Source organism: Rhinoderma darwinii, chromosome 4 (assembly GCF_050947455.1).
Source record: "Rhinoderma darwinii isolate aRhiDar2 chromosome 4, aRhiDar2.hap1, whole genome shotgun sequence".
NCBI lineage: Eukaryota > Metazoa > Chordata > Amphibia > Anura > Rhinodermatidae > Rhinoderma > Rhinoderma darwinii.
In genome coordinates, this window is record NC_134690.1 from 373,615,593 (window position 1) to 373,642,490 (window position 26,898).

The following is a 26,898-nucleotide window of genomic DNA, read 5'->3' on the forward strand; positions in this document are numbered from 1 at the left end:
GCGTGGCCGCTGTTAACCAAGGGGGGGGGGTGTGCGTGGCCGCTGTCTACCCAGGGGGGGGGGTGTGTGTGTGGCCGCTGTCTACCCAGGGGGGGGGGTGTGTGTGTGGCCGCTGTCTACCCAGGGGGGGGGGTGCGCGTGGCCGCTGTTAACCAAGGGGGGGGGGTGTGCGTGGCCGCTGTCTACCCAGGGGGGGGGTGTGCGTGGCCGCTGTCTACCCAGGGGGGGGGGGTGTGCGCGTGGCCGCTGTCTACCCAGGGGGGGGTGTGCGTGGCCGCTGTCTACCAGGGGGGTGTGCGTGGCCGCTGTCTACCAGGGGGGTGTGCGTGGCCGCTGTCTACCAGGGGGGTGTGCGCGTGGCCGCTGTCTACCAGGGGGGTGTGTGTGTGCGCGCGTGGCCGCTGTCTACCAGGGGGGTGTGTGTGCGCGTGCCCGCTGTCTACCTGGGGGGGGTGTGCGTGGCCGCTGTCTACCAGGGGGGGGGTGTGCGCGTGCCCGCTGTCTACCGGGGGGGGTGTGCGTGGCCGCTGTCTACCAGGGGGGGGGGGTGTGCGCGTGGCCGCTGTCTACCGGGGGGGGGGGTGTGCGTGGCCGCTGTCTACCAGGGGTGTGTGCGCGTGGCCGCTGTCTACCTGGGGGGTGTGCGCGTGGCCGCTGTCTACCAGGGGGGTGTGTGCGCGTGCCCGCTGTCTACCTGGGGGGGGTGTGCGTGGCCGCTGTCTACCAGGGGGGGTGTGTGCGCGTGCCCGCTGTCTACCGGGGGGGGGTGTGCGTGGCCCGCTGTCTACCTGGGGGGGGGTGTGCGTGGCCGCTGTCTACCGGGGGGGGGGTGTGCGTGGCCGCTGTCTACCGGGGGGGGGGGTGTGCGTGGCCGCTGTCTACCGGGGGGGGGGGTGTGCGTGGCCGCTGTCTACCGGGGGGGGGGGTGCGCGCGCGTGGCCGCTGTCTACCAGGGGGGGGGTGTGCGCGTGCCCGCTGTCTACCTGGGGGGGGGTGCGCGTGCCCGCTGTCTACCGGGGGGGGTGCGCGTGGCCGCTGTCTACCAGGGGTGTGTGCGCGTGGCCGCTGTCTACCTGGGGGGTGTGCGCGTGGCCGCTGTCTACCAGGGGGGTGTGTGCGCGTGCCCGCTGTCTACCTGGGGGGGGGTGTGCGTGCGGCGCTGCCTACCAGGGGGGTTGTGCGTGCGGCGCTGCCTACCAGGGGGTTGTGCGTGCGGCGCTGCCTACGAGAGGGTGTGTGTGGCCTAATCTACAAGGAATGTGTGGCACTATCTTCAGAGGCTGCTGTGTATATATGTGTCCGCTGTCTACCAGGGGGGGTGTGTGCGCGTGCCCGCTGTCTACCTGGGGGGGTGTGCGTGCCCTGTCTACCGGGGGGGGGGGTGTGCGTGCCCGCTGTCTACCGGGGGGGGGGGGGGTGTGCGTGGCCGCTGTCTACCGGGGGGGGTGTGCGTGGCCGCTGTCTACCGGGGGGGGGGGGGGTGTGCGTGGCCGCTGTCTACCAGGGGGGGGTGTGTACGCGTGGCCGCTGTCTACCGGGGGGGGGGTGCGTGGCCGCTGTCTACCGGGGGGGGGGTGCGTGGCCGCTGTCTACCGGGGGGGGAGGTGTGCGTGGCCGCTGTCTACCGGGGGGGGGAGGTGTGCGTGGCCGCTGTCTACCGGGGGGTGTGCGTGGCCGCTGTCTACCGGGGGGGTGTGCGTGGCCGCTGTCTACCGGGGGGTGTGCGTGGCCGCTGTCTACCGGGGGGGTGTGCGTGGCCACTGTCTACCGGGGGGGGGTGTGCGTGGCCGCTGTCTACCGGGGGGGGGTGTGCGTGGCCGCTGTCTACCGGGGGGGGGGTGTGCGTGGCCGCTGTCTACCGGGGGGGGGTGTGCGTGCGGCGCTGCCAACCAGGGGGGGTTGGGCGTGCGGCGCTGCCTACCAGGGGGGGTTGGGCGTGCGGCGCTGCCTACCAGGGGGGGTTGTGCGTGCGGCGCTGCCTACCAGGGGGGGTTGTGCGTGCGGCGCTGCCTACCAGGGGGGGTTGTGCGTGCGGCGCTGCCTACGAGAGGGTGTGTGTGGCCTAATCTACAAGGAATGTGTGGCACTATCTTCAGAGGCTGCTGTGTATATATAGGGTCACACACTGGGGGCATAAATTCTATATGTGGACCCAAATAGGGCCTAACTTCTATATGGGGGCACAAACTGCTGTTTTCGGCCACCATGAGGGGCCCATTAAGTGTGTCGCCCAAGGGCCCACATAAACCTGGAGCCGACCCTGGGTACAGCTACTCTGTTTACAGAATACAGAGCAGCTGTTAATCTAAAAGTAAAAATAGTCTTTAATAAAAACTATTTATAAAGTTGCACCAATCGCACCTACTGACAACCTCCTATGTTCAAAAAAAAAATAAAAATATGCCATTCAGAGGTTTACCTTTTAACAGGCGAGTACTTTTTTTTTTTTGCTTTATTTTTCTCCTTTATAAAGAACATTTGCTGCCGGTTTGTTTTATTTTTTAACTCTTGGACTGACTCTGTATGACGGACTCCCTAAGAAATAATTACAATGGGAGTCTGTTTTAACTGGAGTTTTCTCTTAAATCAGTCCAAAACTGTAGAATGTTTCTTGTCAAGGATTTGCAGTTCCCTTCTCGAGCGCTCTTCCTTGGCTTCCTCTAGTTTAGCACAAGGTGTTCACATTAGTCTTAATAGCTCCTGGTGTCTTCCAAAATAAATATGTCTGTGTTCAGGTTTCACGTCCCTGTTCAGATCAGTGTTGCTCAGTAACTAGGTCAAAGAATCAGAAAACAGCCTCTTTCTCAGATCAATTGTTCATATCTCACGATTTAGAAAGGCATTCTTAGCTTGGTTTGTATTGGCTTGTGTACATGGCTGCTGTCCAGCATAAAATCCGTGTACAGATTTGTTCTAGGGACACCGACTATTATTCCATGGAAACGAGTACTGTACATGGGGTTTTCCTTACCGTGGCAGTAAAAACCCTTGAAGGAAATAAAAATGCACACTATGGGCTTGTCCACGCACAACGGAATTGTTGCAGAAAATTTCTACAGCAATTCCGTTCAAAGTCAAAGGCTTTCCGCTGCGGCAAAAATGCACCGTTTCCTGTGGTTTTCATGGCAGAAAATGGGGTGTAAATTGCTGCGTTTTTCCCAATGTTAGGAGACCTCTCCTCTGATAAACGCAGCAATTCTGGACACTTTCTGCAGCAGGAATTGACCTGCTGCGGTCCGAAAAATAAGTACTGCAAGTCCATGTCGGCTTGGAAATTATACGCAGTGTGTGGATGAGATTTGTTAAATCTCATCCACTATGCTGCTGCTGTATTCTGCAGCGTTTTTTCCGTCCGGAATTCATGCCGGAAAAAACGCAGCGATTCCGCAGCATGTGGACAAGCCCTTACTGCTGAAAATCCGCAGAAAATACAGGAGCCGCAAAGTGGATGAGATAACACATCTCATCCACACGCTGCGTAAAGACCCGCTTCGAAGGCGGTGTGGAATTTTATTCCGCATTATGTCAATTGTATTTGCGTAAACTCTGCTTATTTGTTGCGTGTTTTCCCCATTGAATTAGATGGAGGTAAAACTCGCAACAAATAGCAGTTGTTGCATTTTTTTGCAGCGGGTTCGCAGCGATTCCGCCGCAAAAAACGCAACTCCGGAAAAAAATAAAATCTTATGCTTACCCAGGAGTCTGTGATGACCTTTCATCCCATGTGATCGCTGCAGCCAAGCACAGGCTGTAGTGGCGGTCACATGGGATGAAACCTCATCCTAAAATGATGTCGGAGGGCCAGCCTCCTGGGATGACGGTTCATCCCATGTGACCGCCACTGCAGTGAATCACGGGCTGCAGCGGTCTCCTGGGATGAAACGTCACTTAACTGCTGCACAGGACAGATACGTTGCGTGCTTTTACGCAGCGTATCCGCCCCGTGTGAACTCAACCTAATGAGTATTTATTTTTTCTAAATTATTAAAAGCGATATATAATTGCTAAACAAATATAGAACCGCTTTAATTTGGGACAGACGTTAATTGCAGAAGAACATCAGATAAACTATTCTAAGACTTAAAGTGAATATACACCCTTGAATACCATTTTGTTTTTTAATCTGAATAGGTTAATAATTTGGTGTCGATTAATTTCCTAACATATCTTTATAGCGGTCTGAGCTATGTTTTTCTGCATAGAATTACAATATAACATTCTGACTGCCTGCTGCCACCACTAGAGGGCGCTTAAGAGCAAACTACATACTGTTCATACATTGAATGCAATAAAACGGTATGCAGTAATCCTCTAAACCCCCTCTAGTGGTGACTGCAGGAATTCCAGAATTTGTAGCTCTGTATCAGAAAAAAACAGCTCCGTCTCCTATAAATGTATATTAAGAAATTAATCTGCACAGAATTTTTAACCCTAAAATGCCCATATTAAAAGGTGGACATTTACTTTGCACTGGCCATACACATTGGTTAGAAGGTGGAGGGTCTATGGATAACAGGTCAATTTACATGGATACCTTTTTGTAATTTTGTGTTTTTATAATCTTTTTTTTTCCATATTTTTTTTTTGCATAGACTTGGTGGGATTAGATATTAGATAGGGCTGCCTTCCAAGTTACACCTACTGGATGGATCATAACCGCTTCTTTTTTGTTTTTTATTAGCGTGCTCGCTCTGCTTTTTTTCCCCCCAGACAGCCACTCTTCCTTACAGCTATAAAGACCTACCAGTTTATTTATTACCCTTTTTTACATTCATGTGTTTGATCACGTGTCAAACATAGTCTAACACAGCCATGGATATAACCAGCGGAGACCATGAGTAAACATTATTTTGTTACACCTGGTGTTCGTGCATGCTTCCAACAGGCGACATGTGAGAATATTTGATTCATGCCATTTAAATACGCTCTTTGGGAGTTAAAGGGATTGTTCAAAATGTGGACCATCGTGTCTGCTTTCGTTCAAAAACACTGCCACACCTGTCTATAGGTTGTGTTTGGTACTGCATCATAGCTTTATTGAAGGGTATAGAGCTGTTCTGCAATGCCACTCACAACCTATGAACAAGTCAGGTGCTGTTTTTGGTAGAAAGTAGCCATGTTTTTTCTAATCCTGGAAACCCCTTTAAACAGGATAGGCTCTTAGGGCTCTTGCACACGACCGTGTGTGCCGTCCGAGTCCCGTCCGTGATCTGTGGAAAGATAGGACATGTTCTATCTTTCCGCGGATCGGCGAGTCAGGTCAGTTTTAACGGACCCGATTCACCCACTGAAGTGAATAGGACAGTGAAAACTATCGGGTGCCACTCGGATGCCGTGAAAAACGGCCCGAGTGGCACTCGGTCGTGGGCAAGAGCCCTTAGGATAGTCCATCAGTGTTTGATCAGGTGGGGTCCAACTTTCACTGTTTTAGACAGGCACAGCAGCTCATCACTTTACTTATTTATATATCGTTGAGCATATTTCTGGTTTAAAAAAGAAAAACAAAACCATTTTGCCTTGATATATATATAGCATTTTTTTTTTCCATTGCCAGCCTTACTTATCTGGAGTCTAGCTTTAGGAAATGTTCAGCACTCTCCAACACATGACTACCATTTGTTGAGATACAGGATAGGAAATACTATGCAGTAGAGGGCATATATCCTATGCAAAATCTCAGGTGGTACATGACCATGCCACTCTGAAGTCTGCCAGGCAAAACAATGCTAGATAACCGAAGAACTCTAGGTAAATGAAGGCCCATTTACATCGACCAATGATTGGGCAAACGAGCGGTTGTATGATTGCTTGTTCCCAATAATTGACCCGTGTCAACAGGGCAGCGATCATCCAACGAATTAGTAAATGCTCGTTCCTTGGCAGATTGCATCTTTTATGCAGCCACAAAATCGTAGTTGTCGGCTCACCAGTTAAACCGGGAACGTGCTGCCAACAATATGTAAATTATATTAAGACGAGCCACTGTAGTAAAACGTTTGTCCCTATACAGTTTACATTGGTCTGTGTAAAGGGCCTTTAAACGAGTGCCAATCAAGCTGTTATTACCGTTGTTTGTTGTGGGCCGAAATCTGCCTGGGTAAACCAATCTTAAGGCGGGCTTCCAGGTCCAAGATTGTCATACTTTAAAGGGGTTTTCCAATACTTTTTTTTTTTTTTTATAATCACTGCAACGCTTCTCAATTTATCTATTCATGCCCCCTGAATATCGTTATCTACATTTTTATTTTTTAATTTACCATTATTCTCTTTTGTTTGCATTGAGAGGTTTGTTACCTCTGTGTGTTCGTTGTCTTGCTCTTCCGGTCATACAGTTCCCGCCATGCACCGCTTGTGTCCCAGCATGCAATCCAGCCAGAACGCGATGTCTATTCACACTCCCAACACTTCGGTAAAGTTTCTTGGGGACTTACTCACACAGCACGGCGTGATCTCGCAAGATCACGCTGTGCTGTCCTTCACAGAAACTTTACCGAAGTGTCGAGTGTGAATAGACATCACGTCCTGGCTGGAGGTGATGTCTATTCACTCTCAAGACACTTCAGTAAAGTTAATGTGGGAGTATGTGACTGCACAGCGTGATCATGCTGTGTTGCGAGTACTGCTAAAAATGAATGGAGGGAAGTGTATGTCCCTGATTGGTCAGCGTCATACACTTCTATTTACAACGCCCAGTTGTCTATTAAGAAAGTAATTAGCATAAACCTAAAATTGTGCATAACTTTCTCAAAATTGATCGTTTTTCAAAATAAAAAACACTTCTCTACATTACGGCGCCAATCACATTATGCACTAGATAGGGCACTTATAATGTGGTGACAGAGCCTGTTTAAAGAAGAAATAGAGGTGAGAAAAGAGTAGGGGAAAAAGGTCTGATCTTGCAACATGTCTATTAAGAAGGGTATCAAATGAAGAGGGACTGAAAGTCATTAGATCCTTTAAATGTTATCCAGTCTTACCAAGTAGGCAAAAATCTGGCACTATCCCCCGATCGCTCCGCCGACCACTCCTCCATCCTAAGTAATGATCCATTTCTGTTTGCCATAGTGGGGACTTCAGCAGATCTCCAGTGGCGAGGTATTACTGTTCTGGCTGCTGTAAGTCAGAATCTTAGAATATTTTTCTTCCGAAAACTTATGGATCTAGGCAGAATTGAGAGCAGAGCGATCCGAGGAGCAGCAGTCAGAGACTCCCCACTAATTAATTGATACGTCTGGAATATTTTATTCCAGAAGGGTGTAAGTTTACAACAATCCCACCATATGTGTGACATAGTGCCTCTAGCAGTTCCACAGCGCCAACACATCTCTGAGACAGCAGGGTACATGAGATATAAGCGGGTAGGATATCTATACCTTCTCGTGACTATTTTATAATTATTTTCCTTTGCTGCGGAAAGTTTGTGTGTAAAAATAAAAGCTTTTTGCCATTCAAGAGACGAAATAGCAATGTCTAGAGCTTTTTAATGCTTGTACATAGCCCAGACTCTCTCTACTTGCGTCTTGTATCAGAAGGCTATACAGAATTGAGATTGTTTGAGTGGGGGAAGCATTCTGTAAAAAGATCCCCCTCAAACATTGTGGGTGTAGATCCAAAGGAGCACCGTTCCCCCAGGGAACCAATGTACGAGCGTAACTGGGTATACTCGAGTCATAACAAGTGAATCAAGGGGTTTTGAGATTTCATGTCTGCAAACGTTGGGAAAGATGTATCAGAGGCAATATGGTACCATCTTATGTCATCTATTTTTTCCCATAAGAGAAAGGTGTCTGTTAAATCCAACAGAAAAAGCGGGGTTATAAAATAACGGCACGGCGCGAGAGGGCCATTATAACGGGACAGGATATTTTTAAGAACCAAGGAGTCCCATACTTTGAGCAGATCTCAACAGAAAGGCCTGCGGTTCAAGTCGCAGTCTATGTGAATGGTGGAGCCACGGTAGGTATTTTAATGGGATAGTAGTGAATACCTGTTCTAGTGATACCCATTGTTTTACATCGCCAGAAAAGTGCCAATCTAAGAACCGAATTAAGAGCGACGCAGTGTGATATAATTTACACGTTTCATTTTAGACTCCTTTTAAGACCAGGTCTTCGTGCCTCACTATACACTTTTGAAAAGGGTCTTAGAAACGGGACATGGCGTTTAAAATTCACCAAAATTCTGTTGCAAAATAAGTCAAAGTTGGTATACGGAGGAGAATAGTGTCTAGCTAGATGCGCCAAATTAATCATGCAGCATGCACAACTTTGATCAATTTGGCACATCTTCTGACTGCCTGGTCTAAGCTTACACTGTCTAAAACTTACACGGTATTATAAATTTTTGCCCCATAACGTCTCTTTGAAAGTGTCTAGTTGTATGGATCTGTAATATGGCGTCCATAGAGGCCGATGGGTCAATACTGTACGTCTGTATGCCTCCGATTTTATACAGTGTTTTTCTTGGATTTATCAGATTCCATATTACTGAGGTATTTGACCCTAGAAGTAGTGCTGCATTTTATCACTGCTAATGTGAAAGGGGTATTCCCAGAATCCATGGGATAGATGGTGGTTATATGATCTATAGAGGCCCCACAGAGTGTGAGAATGGGGGTCCCGAACACCCCAGTTCCTCCTCACTTCTCGACCGCAGTGAGGAGGACATTGAATAGAGCGGCAGTCGAGCAAGCGCGCTGCGGGAGATGCAGTGAGGAGGATCTGGGGTTTGGGATTTCCCGTTGTCCTGATTGGTGGGGGGTCCAAACGATCAGACAATTATCACCTATCCCCAGGATAGGTGATGATTGTCAATTCTTTTACCTATAGGGTGTGTAAAAATTGTATGGTTACACGCTGCTTCATGTGTTCTCGATTTTGGGCCTGCAAAATAAATCTGATAGTGGCTTAAAAAGACTGGCACCTCTTTTGTGTGCCTTCTGTTTGTTTAGACCAATGCATCAAAACTAAGAGGGAATACAAGCCCGTGCCTTTTTATCCTTGTCATTTTTTTAATCTTATTTAGTCTTGTAATGAATCCACTGTCGTGCATGGACACTCAAAAACCTCTTGCGCCTAATGACTGAACTGCGTATCACATGACAGCGACAGGCTTGTATTCCAGCGACTTGCTCTCCATCAGCACACTCTGCTGTCTGTGCTATGGAGGAGGTGTACGTGTGTTAGGAGCTGTTGGCAGAGTCGTGCATCCTTTTACTTGGTCTTCTTCCTTTTGAAGCCACATATTATATGGAAGCTCATGAGCTATGAGTCAGATCCCAGGCTGTCCTATTGGTTGCAGTATGGTGTTTACCTGTTTTGCATAGCACCTTCCCACCCGTCTGAGTCAGCACCCTCACGAAACACATAAGTAAAAGAAAGCAGGCAATCCGGATATTGTGCGTGCCAGCAGGGTAGCAGGAGGATATTGCCACACTTTGCTCTGGATTGTATTTCTCTGTGCTCTCTACATCGGACTCTTTACTGTGAGCTATAGAGGTAAGTGAATATGTACTGTGTATGAACGTCTGATTTATACACCGTAGGTTTATTTAAGGCCTGGTTTTGCTTACAGTATGGACTCCATACTCTGTTTCCTATGAGATCCGGGTTCTGCATGCCGAAAACAAGGCGTAGGGTCTACATTGAATACAGTATCTCTTTTTCACAACCTTCTTAAAGGGCCTGACCGTGAGGAAATGTTATCGGGACACGAAAATTTAAGTCGATATTATCCCCATTTGCTGTACAGGTGAATACTGTCATCTGTTCCCTGTTATCAGCCACTTGAAGATGGTAACTGTTGTCTTTCAAAGGGATTACAGAAAAGAAGTCGAGAAAAATGCCCGACCTGTCTGACCTACTTAGTCACTTCTCTCCAGTTGTGAAACCTTTCCAGGAATGTGTGTCGATCAGGTGCTCACGTTCTAATCTGTTGATTCTCGGTTTGGTGATCAGTAGATTGTAATGTCCTTTTACTTTGTGTCCTTAGTTTTAACATTGTTATGGAATATGGCAAACTATGTTTGTTTGGTCTATGTAATGAAGCGTTTCTCAATGTGGACGATATTTTGTTTTCTGGCTTCTAAACGTGAATTCCTGTAAGTGACTCAGTAAATATGTTTTTTTCCTTTTTATTGTTTCTCTAATATGTTGCTCATGACAGATGAGGTGACTTATCCAACACTCATCGTAAGTGTTGGGTTTAGTTAGTAATCGGAAGGTCACGTGGTTATATTGGGGGTAAGTATTGTCGTCTATGTACCCGAACTGTAAAACTGAAATGATGGTAGCCATGCCTACACAATATATTACAGAATGAAAATGTATAAAATAAAAAATGGATGTTTACGTTTATAGGATCCTTTTTCTGTCCTCTTCCAAGTTGATAGATATGGGTGTAAATATAGTTATATCTGTATTTAATAAAGCTTTGCGAGTTTTCATAGAGGCCATATTAGCCAAGTTCTGAACTTTGTTTTCCCAGGGGAGATGGGGCTGAAGAACCGTATTTAACAGCTTGACAGAAGGAGATAACTGAAGAACTTGTACAGTCCTGTGGTTTTCTGAGGCTGCCACAATGACTGTTATTTTGCATACATATTTCTTGTTGTACATCATGTAATTACGAACATCCAGCTGGCCCCTTCTGACTACTTTGTGGATCTGCAGGAAGGTTGCCAAAGGTTGGGAGACCAAATGCCCCACTTGGTAGCATGTAATAGGGGTTCTGTGACAGCAAACAGCTGCATGGTCTATGCGGTGGGACAGATGGCTTCTTTACTGAGGTCCTCCTACACTTTGCCACCTGTCACTGTGATTTTCTAAGGTGTAAATTCACACCGTAAAGCTAAACCAGAGCAGAATGGTGCTGGTCTGATAGATGTTTACATTCCTCTGGGTAAGTGACCTCCAGCCGTTATTCAGCTCCACGGGTTAAATCCCAGACGATTGCGCACATGACGTTGTTCTGCGTACACTTTTACACCAGGAAGTTATTGATTTTACTTATTCTATACCGAATATATATATTTTACTATATAATTGCTTCAAGGGGGTCATACGCTTTCAATAGCTCTTGGCCGAACGCTGACCGTTATTCCTCCTGACCTAACCATACACGCTTGGTTCGGCCCAGTGTGCACATGTCCTCAATAAGGAGTGGGGAATTAAGCTGCCACTGGAGGTGTCCAGTAGCAGATATCTCCCTTGAGAACAAAGGATCGGGCCTGTTGGAATTCAACATATCCGATCCTTCTTTTTTTTTTTTTTTGACCTTTGACCATCTAATATGTATTTGATGTTCAGCTGATTTTTGTTTGGCAGTCTGTCCTGCCGGTGGGTTTAGCCGACGTTATTCTAACGTGGATGGACCTTTACATGTATCTTATGTATGATCTGTATTTCTGACCAGTAAGTACTATTAGGAAAAATGTAGATTATTATTTTGCCCTAGGACTTGTGTTTTTGTGATGTTTCACTGTACATACAAAAGACCACCCCTTAATTGAGACCAGATTTTCAGTTCCATCATATACTATGTATATTGGCCATCTTCTTTGAGAGGACCCCTCTAGAACACCAGTTTTTAATGCACTTTTGGGTGGCCATCTCAAAGAAGTTTCATTGTATTATGTACAATATAAATCTCAAACGCTTTTCTGAGGTACCAAAGCCACTAAAAGAAGTCCAAAACTCCAGTTTAATCTCTCTTTTTTTTTTTTTCTTAAATCCTCTGGAATTTAGGCCCTACTTATATTAAACCATATTCTTTAACTACTTGGTCAGAATGAGGTTTTAATGTATGCAGTTTTTGCAGCAACTACTGGGGCATTTTTTCTAAAAGGCTGTTAAAGAAAAGATTTATAAAATAGCTTCTATAAAATTTAAAACGAACCCAGCGTATTCTGCAAGAAATCACAAGGATAGGCCATTCAAAAAGAAAAAATGGCGTTTGCCCTAAAATCATGGTGACTGGAGTTTGTGAAAGACAATTCACTTAAAGGGGTTTTCTTAAACTTTTATATCTCCGGAGCATCTAAGCCCAGTAACGAAGACTCCCGACGGTCCTAAACAATGGCCATATTTGGTCCTGGACATTACTGGAGAAGTGGCATGTGGTGGTCTCAATAACTCCCGTTCATTTCAATGGAGAGATCGTGCATATGCAGACAATTCTCCACTGATGGTAGATAGGAACCTGCCTGTTATGATCAGTACCTCACCCATCACCACCACAGATACAGAGACACTTAGGACCTATCCTATTGAAATGTCAAAGAAATCGAATTTGGAAAAACTCCTAAATGTGGAGTTTACCCGTCCGTACAGTAAGCAGCCAGATTACCCCTCACCTCATGGTGTGAACATTTTCCGTGGACCCCGAGCTTGTAAATCAACAGTTGCTGTGGTGTAGGCCTGGGAAACAGCTGGTAAACGAAATGTGCAAATACAGATTGTATTATTTTGTTGCATCTGTTCAGTCTTTAGTTTGGGATAGTTGATGTGGGACATTTACCTTCATAGTAGCTTAACTGGAGAACGGCTTCAGTAATGTGCGGTGAGAGCTCCGCTATCGTGGGCACATATTTGACTTTTACGTGTGGGCTTATCTTTTTGGTTCTGGTAAATTGTGGCAGCTGCTTTTTAAATATCCATCTTATTAACATGTTAAATGTTCCAGACAGCCCACACACAGTTCTGAGTCTCAGCAATGTATTGTGGAGGAAGACTGCGTGGCTTTATGAGGGGAGAATCAGCTGTTCCCTACACACTTCATACAGGAGGGGGGATTTGTTTTAAGCAGCAAGTGCCATGGGTGGTCCTTTTATACTTTCCCTAGTGCTTTTCTCTTTTTTTTTCTACTGAATAAGAGGGGGGATTTCTGCAGTAGGTGTCCATGGAGAGTTAGACCTTTTGTAGGAATTTTACCTCAACATCAATGATGAAAAAGTAGGTTTTGCCACCTTTTATAGGGCTTCACCTCTGATCACTGTTTGGACACTGGTATCTGACTATTATGGTCATTTATACATTATATGGACAAAAGTATTGGGACACCTACGGGTGCTTTTATGACATCCCATTCTAAATCTATTGGCATTAATATGGAGTTGGTCCCCATTTGCTTCTAAAACAGTTACCACTCTTTTGGGAAGACCTTTTTTGGAGTTTGTGGGAATTTTTGTCTGTTCATCCAGAAGAGCATTTGTGAGGTCAGACACTGATGTTGGACGAGGAAGGTCTGGCTCGCAATCTCCGTTCTAGTTCAGCCCAAAGATGTTGGTTTCACGAATTGCTGCAACATTGGCATCTTATTTCCGTGCCACACTCCGATTTAGAGTGACCCATTCTTTTACAAATGTTTGTAAAGGCAGACTGCATGGCGAGGTGCTGGATTTTATACACTTGTGGCGATGGGACTGAATGAAACGCTCGAATTCAATGATTTTGAGGTGTCCCAATACTTTTGTCCATACAGCGTAGTGCGTAATGCTTTGCTTCGTCTTTCTCAGTCATACCATAGTGATAAACATATAGAGCCAGTCTTCTAGGACTGTCCTGTGCAGCATGGAGAATCCCATTTGTTCTGTTCCCTAAATATCTGAAGCTTGCTGCTTAACCTTCTTTTCACTTTCTGACGACATAATGATCTTTGATTTACAGAATTCCTCACACAAATGGACAGGTCACTGCTTGCCGCAAGAACAACACACATCTTCTTTTGTAATCCATACTGTTGTGAACTTGATTATCCGATTAGCTACAAGCTTCTCCGTCCATTTACCCCTTAATTAAGAGATGAAACCGTTAGATTAGATGATCAGCATCTTTCCTTCTGTACAGAGCACTTCTTAGTAGTTGTTTTAGATTACAGCCAAGAGACTAAACTAGCTGTTACACTGGCCAGTCATTGGGCAAACGCTCGTTCATCGGCTGATTGCATCGTTTTAACGCCTTAATGACCGCCCACGTCTTTTGACGGCAGTGACGTCTTTTGGCGTCGCTGCAGAAGAAGCTGATGAGCACTCACAGCAGCCTGTGTCATAGTGACACAGTATGATGTATTAGCATGCAGGAGTATGCTAAGACATTACAAGTAAAAAATTGTTATAAATAAAGTTACCCCTTAATGGAATTAAACAAAAAAAAAAAAGTAACAAAAATAAATAAATAGAAAAAAGTGCAAAAAAATAATTATTATTTTGCATAAAATATATTTTACTGCCCCTACACTAAATAAAAACAACCTATACATATTCGGTATCTAAACGACTGTAATAACCTGAAGAATTAATCAAATTAGCGTGAAACGTGAACAGGATAAAAAATAAGAAAACTCCGGAGAATCGCTTTTTCTTATATTCACGCCGTAAAGATTTTTTTCTACCTCCAAACTATGAAAGAAAATAAATACAATTTCTCCCGCATAAAACAAGGCCTCATATGGCCACGTCAATGAAAAATGTAAAATGTTATGGCTGCTAAAATGTAGAGGTAAAAACGGAATAATGTAGCAGGTCATTAAGACCTTTTCAGGCCCGGTCATTAAGGGGTTAAAGGCATAAAATATTATCGTTGTCGGCAGCACATCTCCCGGTGAAAACAGGGAGACGCGCTGCCGACATGATAGAAATGTATGGGGGCGAGCGATCGGAGTAACTAGTGCTCGTCCCCATACTAGGTCCTTGTGAAAAGAGCAAACGAGTGCCGATCAATGAGCGGTCTTGTTGATTGTCGCTGGTTTACACGGCCCACGTTGGTCCGTGTCATACTACCTTTATATTACGAAGTGTAAAAATGGTTTTTCACTAGGACTTACAGATGAATTAGATGTGATTGTCAAATGAATTTTTACTGCTTGACCAGTCATATTTGTGTGAATTTTAAAGGGGTTTTCCGAGTCATTCAAAATAGTGGAAGTAGTAGGAGGGATGCATTAAAACAAAGAACCATTACTCCCCTCACAGATCCCCTGCATACCAGCGCAGCTGTTCCTCCCTGGCAATATTTATTGGCATGGCTGCAGCGATGACGTGTTCGTATACCCACACATGATCGATGCAGCCAATCACTTGTCTCAGTGGGTATCCGGCACAGGATCGTTGAGGCCAGTGATTTGCTGCAGCGTTCACTTTGGGTATATGGGCACATCATCTGCAGCCATGTCAATAAACCGCAACGGGGAGGACCAGACCCACGGCGCTGGAACGCTGGGGATCTGTGAGGTAATGCTTTTTTTTTCTTTTTAAATTCATCCCTCCTACCTTGGCCAATTTTTTGCATAACTTAGAAAACCCCTTTTAAGTGCATGCTATACTTATACTTACTGCTTCCTCGACTCTTCACCTCTGCCTCGCTACAACCATTTATCTTAATCTGCACTTTGCTCTGAATTAGTTGCTGACGGTCCTGGAAAATGGTTGTTGTCAGTGCTGGGAGAAATTTTTTCGTTTCTTGCCAGTGGAAAATGTGTAACAAGTAGATTTCTGGTCTATTATTTCTAATTTGTTATTGCAGTTACTAGTAGAAGCCTCTTTGCAGTTTCTCCATTGGAGGGTCTGTCTCAGTTCAGTAATGACCCATGGCAGACATCACCACTGCACTGCTGTAGTGGTCCTGCTGGAATGAGGCTGAGTGTTCGGGGTCTATGTCCTAGGCACTATCCTTGTACCCACTTGGACATCTTCGCTCTGAGCAGAAACTAGGGCTTCCAGTTGGTACCAAAGCCCAGGAGACAAAGCATGTCACCTACAAATTCACAGCTGAGGTTTCCAATGCAGAATAATTACCAAACTGAGGTACAGAGATACTGCAGTAACGTATTAAATGCTACTGTGCTTGGAGGTGCGCTTTCATACTTAAACAATAGAAACTTAAACACCGTTATGCTGGAACTGTAGGAATTTTTGCTGTTAGAGCAAGATCAATCTGTATTGCCTAGCTAGCATAGTGCCTAGAGATCCACATGATTTGCCAAATATCTATGAAGCCTGGCAGACCCTAGCGTAGGGGTCTCAAGCACGCGGCCCACGGAGTCCAGTGCAGAGCGCTAGTATAGGCTCTGCTCCGGGACTCTGGAATTCCCTGACATCGCTGTCCATATATGGACAGTGTGTCAGGGTCTTCCCCAGAGCCGGAGTCCCGGGCAGAGCGCTAGTATAGGCTTTGCTCCGGGACTCTGTCCATATATGGGCAGCGATGTCAGGGAATTCCACAGAGTCCCGGAGCAGAGTCTATACTAGCGCTCTAGCTCTACCCGGGACTCCGCTCTGGGGAAGCCCCAGATATTGTGTGTCCGTACATGGACACCGATGTCGGGGAATACCACAGTGTTGTCAGGGTCTTCCCCAGAGCAGAGTCCCGGGCAGAGCGTTAGTATAGGCTCTGCTTTGGGACTCTGTGGAATCTTCTGACATCGCTGTCCACATATGGACAGCCATGTCTGGGGCTTCCCCAGAGCTGGACTATGGGCAGAGCGCTAGTATAGGCTCTGCTCTGGGACTCTGGGGAAGCTTCGGACATCGCTGTCCATACATCGACCGTGATGTCAGGGGCTTCCCCAGAGCAAGTCCCAGTGATGTCAGGAGCACAACCGGAGTCCCAGGAAAAGCCTACTAGCGCTCTGCCCGGGTCTCCAGCTCTGGGATTGTGATAGAAGCGGCTCTGCTCCGGGACTCCAGTTCTGGGTAAGCCCCTGACATCACTGGCCATATATGGACACTGATGCTAATGGCTTCCCCAGAGTTCCGGCACAGAGCCTATACTAGTGCTCTGCTCCGGGACTCCGGCTCTGGGCTTGCCCCTGATATCACATTCTGGTCCAGGAGGATCCCCTGATGTCACTGTGTATGGACATTTGGCAACGCTCTGGCTGGGGATTCCACTCCTAGAGGGAGCCCAAATGGAGCTATCTACTTGAGGTGTGTATGGCAGCATCTGCAGAGGGCACTGTGGCAGCATCTGCAGAGGGCACTGTGGCAGCATTTACAGAGGGCACTGTGGCAGCATTTTGAAAGTAATGCGGCGCATCAACTTCCCATTTTTTCTGTATGTGGCCCACTTACCCAGCCGAGTTTGAGACCCCTGCCCTAGAGGGCTGCTATTGGGATTACAAGGTCTTTTTGAACACTTTAACATAATGTGTGTTTGGCCATCACTTTTTTTTTTTAGAGGTGTTTCTATATTCAACACCTGCATACAATATTGGAAACCATATGCCCAGCACGGCAAAATGACCAGTGGAGCAACAAGCATAACTGGCCATGAACTTGCAGCTGAAAAACGGATCTTACACGTCGCTCAACCAATTAAGGAACTGATTGCCTGATGGACTGTGTAAAAACTTCGTAAGGGTCAATGCACACGATGCGTATTACGTGTGATTTTTGGCACGTGGATTTGCGTGCGTCAAATCCACAGTGTAATACAGTACCAGCATAGTCTATGAGATTCCAGGAAATCTTATGTACACACTGCAGTATTTTTCGGGGCTAAAATTGACATGTGCGTTTTTTAGAATCCGCAGCGTGTCTGTTTATCTTGCATTTCCGCTTGTGAATTCTATCTACCTAGAGCAGAAAAAAATCGCACCAAAATCCGCAGCATGAAAAACGGGGAAAAAACGCATCGAAAAACGCCCCTACAGGTGCGGTTTTTCCTGTGAATTTCTTGTGGCTTTGCTGCGTATTTTCCGCAGCAAAATATGCAAGTATTGCATGTAGCCTAAATAGTACTTCGTACGTAGACCAACATTAGTCATGGTTATGCTGTGGTTGCACATAAACAAATGTGGATAAAAAAAAAATGCATCACAAACGTCCTGTGGACACCCGGCCCAATGGGGGAAATGGGACGAATAACTTTTAGCTTCTTTTTCGGCTGCCAGTTATGACTTTGCAGATGGCCATAAACAAAGGAGGTTAGAATTCATTTTACATGGGTGACCTGGCCATTTGTTATGGCTATTTTAAGACCTTTTGGGGGGGGGGGGGTAGAAATGAAGTATTATTGTTTTTATTCAAAGTGTTCATGTAAGATGGGGTAAATCTCAACATTTGTTTACGTTTATATGTCCACATTTTGTCATCATTATTGACCTTCATTTGCAAATTCCAATATATTCCACATCGAGCAGTTGCTGTAGAACACAAACCTAGCAGGAACCCGTCTCTTCCTGGTCTCTGGGCCTTTTTTTATTTTATTTCTTTAAACAGTAGTTTTTAGTGCTTTTTCAATAAGACGTACAACGTTGTCACATTCCAGGTAGAAGGAGGAGTACCATAAAATAAAGTTGGTGACCCTAATCCTGGCTGACTTATCAGGGCTTGGGACTATAATGTAAGAAGGGGTCCATAGATAGAGGACCAACAATCGTAACGACTTAAGGTCATTTTACATTGGCCAATATGGGCCGTAAAAAAGAGCGCCGTTCAAAGAGACCGCTTGTTGATCGACGCTCGTTTGCTCCTTTCACAAGGAGCTGTGATCAGTAATGTATGGAATCAACGACCGTTACTATGATCGTTCATCCGCGTGCATTTCCATCATGTCGGCAGCACATCTCCCTGCTTATACAAGCGTTTACTCGTTTATCGGCTGATGCCCTGTTTACACAGGGCAATGATCGGGAACGAGCGTTCATGTGAACTCTTGTTGGCTGATCATTGGCCTGTGTAAAAGAGCCCTAAAGAAATATATATGTAGGTCTATGAGACTATAGACTTGCACAGAGAAACTGGCTTCTGGTCCACACATTAGCCGGTGTGTGAATCGGCGAGTCAGTTTACAGATCACGTGACAGCTCGGGGGGAGTCGAATGGAGCCTATGTATTGAAAGATAGAAGCTCGGTGAGGAAATAAATATTGTTTACATGTGCAAGATGCCCATTACAAACGGGCAAAGAAATAAAAAGTGGGAGTTCTTCTTTAAGGCTAAGCTTGGACTAACAGCCTAGCCTGTAGAGCAACCAACAACACTCCATAAAAGGTGCTCAAGTAGCTGGGGAGGTAGAGGCCCTCCAAGGTTCTTGGATAATGGGGCAGAGCTTTGCTTGCCTCGTCTCCATTGCAGACAAAGCATTGTATCAACGTGATTTAGCATAGTTAGTTATTCACATACATTGGCAGCATTGTTTTGTGGTACAGAAATGGATTAAGGAAGAAGTTTATATCCGTGTTGCTCTTGTTTATTTTTGCACTTTGGGGACCCTTTAAGGCCATTTTTGAGATACATTTGAATATTAAAAGCATGAGTGTGTGCCCTTTGGTGTGTATCTTGGCCTTGGTGGTTACATTGGCATTATAAAAGATCAGGTGCAGACTTCCATACACAGTGCTACCTCTGTGAGCTATAATGTAGACTTCTACTGGAAAGCAGCGCTCCCTGTATGTCTTCCAGAAATAATGAGTTTACCTTCGAGGAACTACTGCAACGTCTTTTACCTTAGTTGGTCTTCAGTTGCGGCGGGTGAAGCCTAGTGTAACAAATGCTGCCTTTTATATGTGCCAGCTATTGGCCTCAATATAGAGGCTTTACTGTGTATTGTGGGCTAGACTTAATCGGAGCATTGTTTCAGGATCCAGCACATCTGGGGTTTAATTATTCATGAATGTAATTATACAGAATGAGCTGTAGACGCTCTTTACACCTGGATCTTAAGATTCGCTTACCCTTCAGGTTAAATAAAAGTAAACTAAGAAAAAAAGCAACATGCAGCTCGTTCCTATAACAGTCATTTGCTTACGTCTTAAACACGCTTGCCTGTTTTGTTTTCTACTTAAACAGGACCTGTCACCTCTCCTGACATGTTTGTTTATTTTAGTAAGTACTTGTATCTACGCTGAAATAATAATTCTGGGACTTTTTTTTTTTTGTGCCGTTCCTCCGTTATTCCTCCTAGAAGTTTATTAATTGACAACTGGGTGTTACTGATCGCTGTGTCTGTCAGCACTGATTGGACATTGTCAGACTGTGCAGGGACACACCCCCTGTGTAGGGACAGCTTCTCCTAAGAGCCTCTCCACCCCCCCCCCCTAGCTGCACAGATTAGCAGCAGCACAAAGGGGAACACAGAGTAACAAAAGGTTTATATTTGTTTTTTTTTTCTTATGCTAGAAACGTACTTTAGAACAGCTATTAAGAGCATTCTGGACTTTTGGATTGTTTCATGGGATAACCCCTCTAATTATGCAATGCTATGGAGTCTCTTTAATCAATCTCCAAGACCGTTTTATTAATGTAACCTACTTAAGTGATCATTAATGTGAATCCTCCATCCTAATGTTGTAATCCTGTAGTAAAGTCCCTGACCAGTAGTGCTGCCGAAATATATTTGCATTGCCTCTTCTAACTTTCTGTTAATTACTAGTTCTTTTCTCTGGCGGGATGTTGGGAAGATAATTGTACAATATTGTCCCGGCTAATGTTCTTCAGAGCTTTAGGTTCATTCCTATACTGAATTAATGGCACAGGTATATAATTGAACCACACATCACATCCTCCGTTCATTTTTACGAACGTGTCGCTTGTAATGAAGCAGCGGGGTGCAAAGTCAGGTCTGAATCATGGTTCACAGGAGCATATAATGATAGTGCAATAACTCCCACTTCTCTATCGTTCTTTGTGCCACAGACTTCTTTTGATCTATTGCAACCAACTAAGTTTATATCTCCGGTGTCGTGCTGCCCATAGTTACTGTTGCTATGTTCTGGAAGTTGGTTTGACACGGCAATGAGGAAATGTGAGCCCAAGTCTCCTTGCCAGATTAATGCACTGCTATCCTTTACTTTCTAATTAACCCTTTGACTGCTAATAGGGACGAATGTCAAAATGACATAGGTAAATACCATTGGTACCTGAACAGCAGGTGTCGTACATTTAACGTTTGTGACGTGAAGGGCTTCAGAAAATAGTGGAAAGGCCCACTGATCATGATGGATCATACTGATGGAAGCGCATCCGATTCAGTGAGCACCTACTGTCCACTACAGGGTGCCCCTTTTACTTTGGGCCCTAATGTCATTTAACAATTTGTTGTTTAAGGCCTCATGCACACTGACTTATTAGGTCTCTGATAGAGGTGCATGGGGCCTTACTGAAACTCCATATGCCTCAGGATGTTCTTTTCTCTGTATGCTGTGTATGGGAGACATAATAGCAGAACATTATGCACCAAATGTTCTACACTGCATTGTGTAAACCTAAACTGGGAACACGAATGCAATAATAAAGCTACAAGACATTACACATTGCTGTACTGCAAGTCTAAAAAAAAATAAGTGGCACATTTCCAGCCACATTGGCTACCTGGCTCCTAGGATCTGTCTAGTTCTTCTGTATGCATGAACCCTGCTGCATTTTACTTTGGTGCCAATCCAATTATTTATTTCTATACAAAATTAGATTTCCATTTGTCTAAAAAGTGTTGTACATATCTTATCCTAGAAAACTAGAGGTGGGTGTTGAGAGGGTGTCTAAATACTGAAGGATATCTGCACCCACCAAAAGATTACAAAGACTGCTCCTAGCCGATAGCATAGAACATCGTGTTCAGTGCAAGTTCTTTTCGGTCTCTGTTACTAATTTAAGATTTGACACCATCCAAAATGTAATTTTCCTGCTTGCATTTATAATTCATATTTCATTTCAAAATTAAACATTTCACCCAGGCTGAACATCTGAGCAGGTCATAATTTAACTTCAAATGCAATGAATAAGCAGTAAAATCCTGACCATTTCTATTGCGTTTGTTCCGTTATTTAAAGTTACCCTAAACATAATATACAAATCACCTATATGCTAATAACAAAAAGTTGGTGTACTTTGTAGGCTTCATTCACATCTGGGTTATGGCTCCGTTCAGGCGTTCCATCTGAGCTTTCCATCAGAACGGAACCCTGACTGAGACAAACAGAAACCATAGGTTTCCGTTTGCATCACCGTTGATGTCAATGGTGACTGATCCAGTGAATATGGTTTCCGTTAGTCACCATTGTACAAGGGTTCCGTCGTTTTGATGGAAGCAATACCTTAGTCAACTACGGTATTCGTTCCGTCAAAATGACGGAACCCTTGCACAACTGAGACAAACGGAAACAATTTGCACCGGATCCGTCACCATTGAAATCACTGGTGATGCAAACAGAAACCTACGGTTTCCATTTGTTTCAGTCAGGGTTCCGTTCTGATGGAAAGCTCAGACGGAAAGCCTGAACGGAGCCATAACCCAGATGTGAATGAAGCCTTAAAGGGGTTTTCCACGTTCCACCGGATAGGTCATTAGTACGTGATCTGTGGGGGTCCGACACCCGGGCCCCGCACAGATCAGTTGGTCCGGTGCCCCTCGCACACTGGACAAACAAGCCAGAAGCAGTTACAGTGAAGGAAATAAGTATTTGATCCCTTGCTGATTTTGTAAGTTTGCCCACTGTCAAAGACATGAGCAGTCTAGAATTTTTAGGCTAGGTTAATTTTACCAGTGAGAGAGAGATTATATAAAATTAAAATAAAAACAATAAATCACATAGTCAAAATTATATATATTTATTTGCATTGTGCACAGAGAAATAAGTATTTGATCCCCTACCAACCATTAAGAGTTCAGCCTCCTCCAGACCAGTTACACGCTCCAAATCAACTTGGTGCCTGCATTAAAGACAGCTGTCTTAAATGGTCACCTGTATAAAAGACTCCTGTCCACAGACTCAATGAATCCGTCGGACTTTAACCTCTACAACATGGGCAAGACCAAAGAGCTTTCTAAGGATGTCAAGGACAAGATCATAGACCTGCACAAGGCAGGAATGAGCTACAAAACCATAAGTAAGACGCTGGGTGAGAGGGAGACAACTGTTGGTGCAATAGTAAGAAAATGGAAGACAACTCACCGTGTTTGGAGGAAGAGAAATGCTGCCTATGACCCAAAGAACACCGTCCCCACTGTCAAGCATGGAGGTGGAAACATTATGTTTTGGGGGTGTTTCTCTGCTAAGGGCACAGGACTACTTCACCGCATCAATGGGAGAATGGATGGAGCCATGTACCGTCAAATCCTGAGTGACAACCTCCTTCCCTCCACCAGGACATTAAAAATGGCTCGTGGCTGGGTCTTCCAGCACGACAATGACCCGAAACATACAGCCAAGGCAACAAAGGAGTGGCTCAAAAAGAAGCACATTAAGGTCATGGAGTGGCCTAGCCAGTCTCCAGACCTTAATCCCATCGAAAACTTATGGAGGGAGCTGAAGATCCGAGCTGCCAAGCGACAGCCTCGAAATCTTAATGATTTACAGATGATCTGCAAAGAGGAGTGGGCCAAAATTCCATCTAACGTGTGCAAACCTCATCATCAACCACAAAAAACGTCTGACTGCTGTGCTTGCCAACAAGGGTTTTGCCACCAAGTATTAAGTCTTGTTTTCCAAAGGGATCAAATACTTTCTCTGTGCACAAATAAATATCTAATTTTGACAATGTGATTTTCTTTTTTTTTTTTTTATATATATAATCTATCTCTGGTAAAATTAACCTAGCCTAAAAATTCTAGACTGTTCATGTCTTTGACAGTGGGTAAACTTACAAAATCAGCAAGGGATCAAATACTTATTTCCTTCACTGTAGCTCTGGGAACGGAATAGCAGCCAAGCTGCAGTACTGCAGCTCTGCTCCTATTCAAGTGAATAGGAGCAGAGCTGCAGTTCTGATGCACAGCCACTATGCTATGTACGGAGCCAACTGCTTCCGGGCTCCGTACATAGCATTATGTGCCACAACATCCGGTGCCCGCAGGTCACCGGAGCGGCTTATCGGTGTAGGGTCCGGGTGTCGGACCTGCGCCGATGACATACTGATGACCTATCTGGTGGATAGGTCATGAGTTGTCAGAAGGTGGACAACCCCTTTAAAGTTGAAACACTTTCCTATTTGTCATTATGCAAGCTCTTGACGCAAACAGCCTTGTAAGAATTTGTCAGAGAGAAGAGGGTTCTATCTCCTCCTGATGCTCTTCATCAGCTGGGGACTGACTGAGGGGATGTGGCTGATCTTGCCTGGTCTCGGGAAGTAGGTTTCTGATGCAGCAAGCTGCTTCTAAGCTTGACCCAAGGCATTCTAGGCCCCTGCCCTTTTCACAAATTGACCTGCAATACACACTATGGAGTTTCAGTTCACCTTCCTAACCACCCCCTTATTCATGCTTTTATATTTTCTTTTTTTAATTTCTTTTCTTGCAGACAAAATAATGAAAAAAGTGCACCAAAACTCTTGATAAGACTGGGGTATAAGTAACAGCCACACTCATGTTTTCTCCAGATCAAGAAAACCACCCTGCTAAAGCACCTGTGAAGTATGGGGAGCTTATTGTACTTGGGTGAGTCTGTGAATATCCATAGAATGTACAGCAGCGCATACAAGTAATATAACCAGCCTTTGAGGCTTCAGTCCTTTTTGTTCTACTGAGTGCATTAATAAGAAATGATAGACCTAATATGCACATAGAAAGAAAGCTGTGAAATGTATAGAGTGCCTGCTCACAACCGTAAAGGTGCAGTCACACGTGGCCTTGTATTTCTGTACTTACCGTATATAGCGTACAATCTCGTGGAAAAATATTACACAAATACGATAGTTCTTAATTTCTTGCGTTGCAGAATATTTTTACCGTAGGCTTACGTTGGAAAGTTCTACTGCAGTGTATTTTTATGCTGTGGAAATACAAGGCACGTACATTACGTGTGACTAGACTGTTACAAGGCAATTGGGGGGCGGTCCAGACAACACAGCCAGACTAATGGACAACTGAGATTTTTTTTTCAGGCCGTGTGCCTTATGTAGCATTGTTGTCCGCAAAAAAAGGCCAATTCGAATTCACGAAGACCACGTGTTACACATTAACAATGTGCTTTTTTTTGTCATCTTTGTACTTTATCTTGGCTTATCTTTTAAATTACTGTAGATACAATGGCTCTCTACCAAATGGAGACAGAGGTAGGAGGAAAAGCAGGTTTGCTTTGCTGAAAAGATTGAAAGCAAATGGTGTGAAGCCAAGCACTGTTCATATTGCCTGTACGCCACAGGCAGCAAAGGTAACTGCTCTCTACAGCCAAACAATGGGTGCCCTGTAATGCATTTATATAGAAACTCCCAGTCTCTTCTCCCAGCACCCCCTCTTAATGCAAAGTTCTATTTTAAGTATCTCTGTATGGACCATAGTTGGTAGGTTTAACTTGTATGAGAGCCGGAATTACCCCACTGACCATGCTGTCAGGTAGCAGCTATCTGCCATGTTGGATTTTCTTGGTCTTTTCTTTAATTGTTCTATCCGTGGTTGAGAGCAGTAGAGGTATCTGGCAGCCAATCTCCCCTCCTTTATAGAACAAAAATGCATTCGCCATCCTTTCTGCTTGGAAGGATGTACATGCCCAGTACCTCTATAATGTGTTCCTTTATGAAAAGGTTTCAATGAAGACCCTATTCAGGTTAATGATCACGTCCGTGTGCTTTCTGAGTGTAGAGCTGACCGCACATGGACTGGACACTGACACATGAAAGCTAATCTGCCCATTCACAAATCCGATTTTCTGCACGGACCATCAGTCCGTCGGCACTAAAAGTGCATCAATAAGCAAGTCTAATGCGAGTATCAAACAAAAGTGTTTGATACTCGTGTTAGACTTGCTTATTCAAGTCCATGGATTTGTGAAGAAAATCGGACCGCACACGGACACCATTCAAGTGTGGTTCGTTTTCACGGATGGGTTGTTGGAGATGCTAAAAAGAGGCAGGGAGTTGTTTTTTTTATATTTTTGGCGCTGTCTGCCAATGGAGTGGCCCACAAGTCACTCTGCCTTGGTCAGGGTATTTAGATAATTTGTTAGTGCAGTAAACTGAATCTATGCCCAGCTGTGACTATAGCTAAAATCTATTGATATGTGATGTAATATGTGTTACTTGTTTGTTGTAGGCAATAAGTAACAAGGACCAGCACAGTATATCTTATACTTTGTCACGGGCACAAACTGTGGTTGTAGAGTACACACATGACAGTAACACGGACATGTTTCAGGTAAGGCTTTTCTTATGTCTATAAAGTGTGTTTGTTATTTTAATTTAAAGGGCATTTAAAGTCCAACATTTTTACTTTAAAATAGAATTCATTCTATTCTGGTACAGTACATTTAAAGAGGACCTGTCACTAGTTTAGTAACGCCCAATCTTCTAGCTAATCTAATAGGCGCTGTCACACTGATAATTCTAGTGAAAATGGTACCCCAAAACGTTTATTTTAGAAGTTATGAGCTTTTTTTTCTAAATATGCATATGAGGCTATACTAGATTAGTGGGTGTCAACACCAGCGATTCTCCTGAGGTGGAGCCTCCTCACAGCCTCTGACACTGTCCTATCACCATAAAGCTGCTTCACGCCTTGAGAGTGACTGAGGCTGGAGGGACTCGGAATCACTTCAAATAGCCATATCTCTGGCAGAACAGTGGTTCTGGTGCCATATGAAAGATGAGATTCTATTCTTTCTTATGCCACCAGGATGGCAGTTCTAGCTGTGACACAACCGGAGATATTACCAGTTGAAACACAGTTGGGAATGGAAGCTGTATACTATATGATCACACTGTGTTGCTGGGCAGGGAAGGAGGAGAAGCTGTGTGCTGATTGGACAGCGTCATACAGAAAACATTACACCGCCCAGAGTGAAAAGAAAGAGTCCCCTCTTATTTGGCTATAAGAGCCACATTAGCATATTTAGAAAAATGCTCATAACTTGGCAAATGATAAACTTTTTGGGGAAAAAAGTGACGCTGTAGCAATCACATCACAGCGCCTGTTAGATTAGTTAGGAGATAGGGAATTAATAAACTAGTGTCAGATCCTCTTTAATATTGCAG

At 44.8% G+C, this 26,898-nt stretch overlaps 1 protein-coding gene across 2 annotated transcripts in view; it reads left to right on the forward strand.

Moving 5' to 3' along the window:
• Positions 1–26,898, forward strand: part of PELI1 (pellino E3 ubiquitin protein ligase 1) — a 49,783-nt gene that overhangs the window by 18,909 nt on the left and 3,976 nt on the right. Inside the window, exons 1-4 of one of the 2 annotated variants that reach the window (XM_075863137.1) lie at positions 9,171–9,497; positions 24,231–24,367; positions 24,953–25,082; positions 25,961–26,062. In XM_075863137.1, the coding sequence (XP_075719252.1) occupies positions 24,297–24,367; positions 24,953–25,082; positions 25,961–26,062 (303 nt within the window). In that variant the 5' untranslated portion in view covers positions 9,171–9,497; positions 24,231–24,296. Of the gene's footprint in view, positions 1–9,170; positions 9,498–24,230; positions 24,368–24,952; positions 25,083–25,960; positions 26,063–26,898 lie in introns of those variants that run through there. The other variant, XM_075863136.1, reaches the window with a different exon arrangement.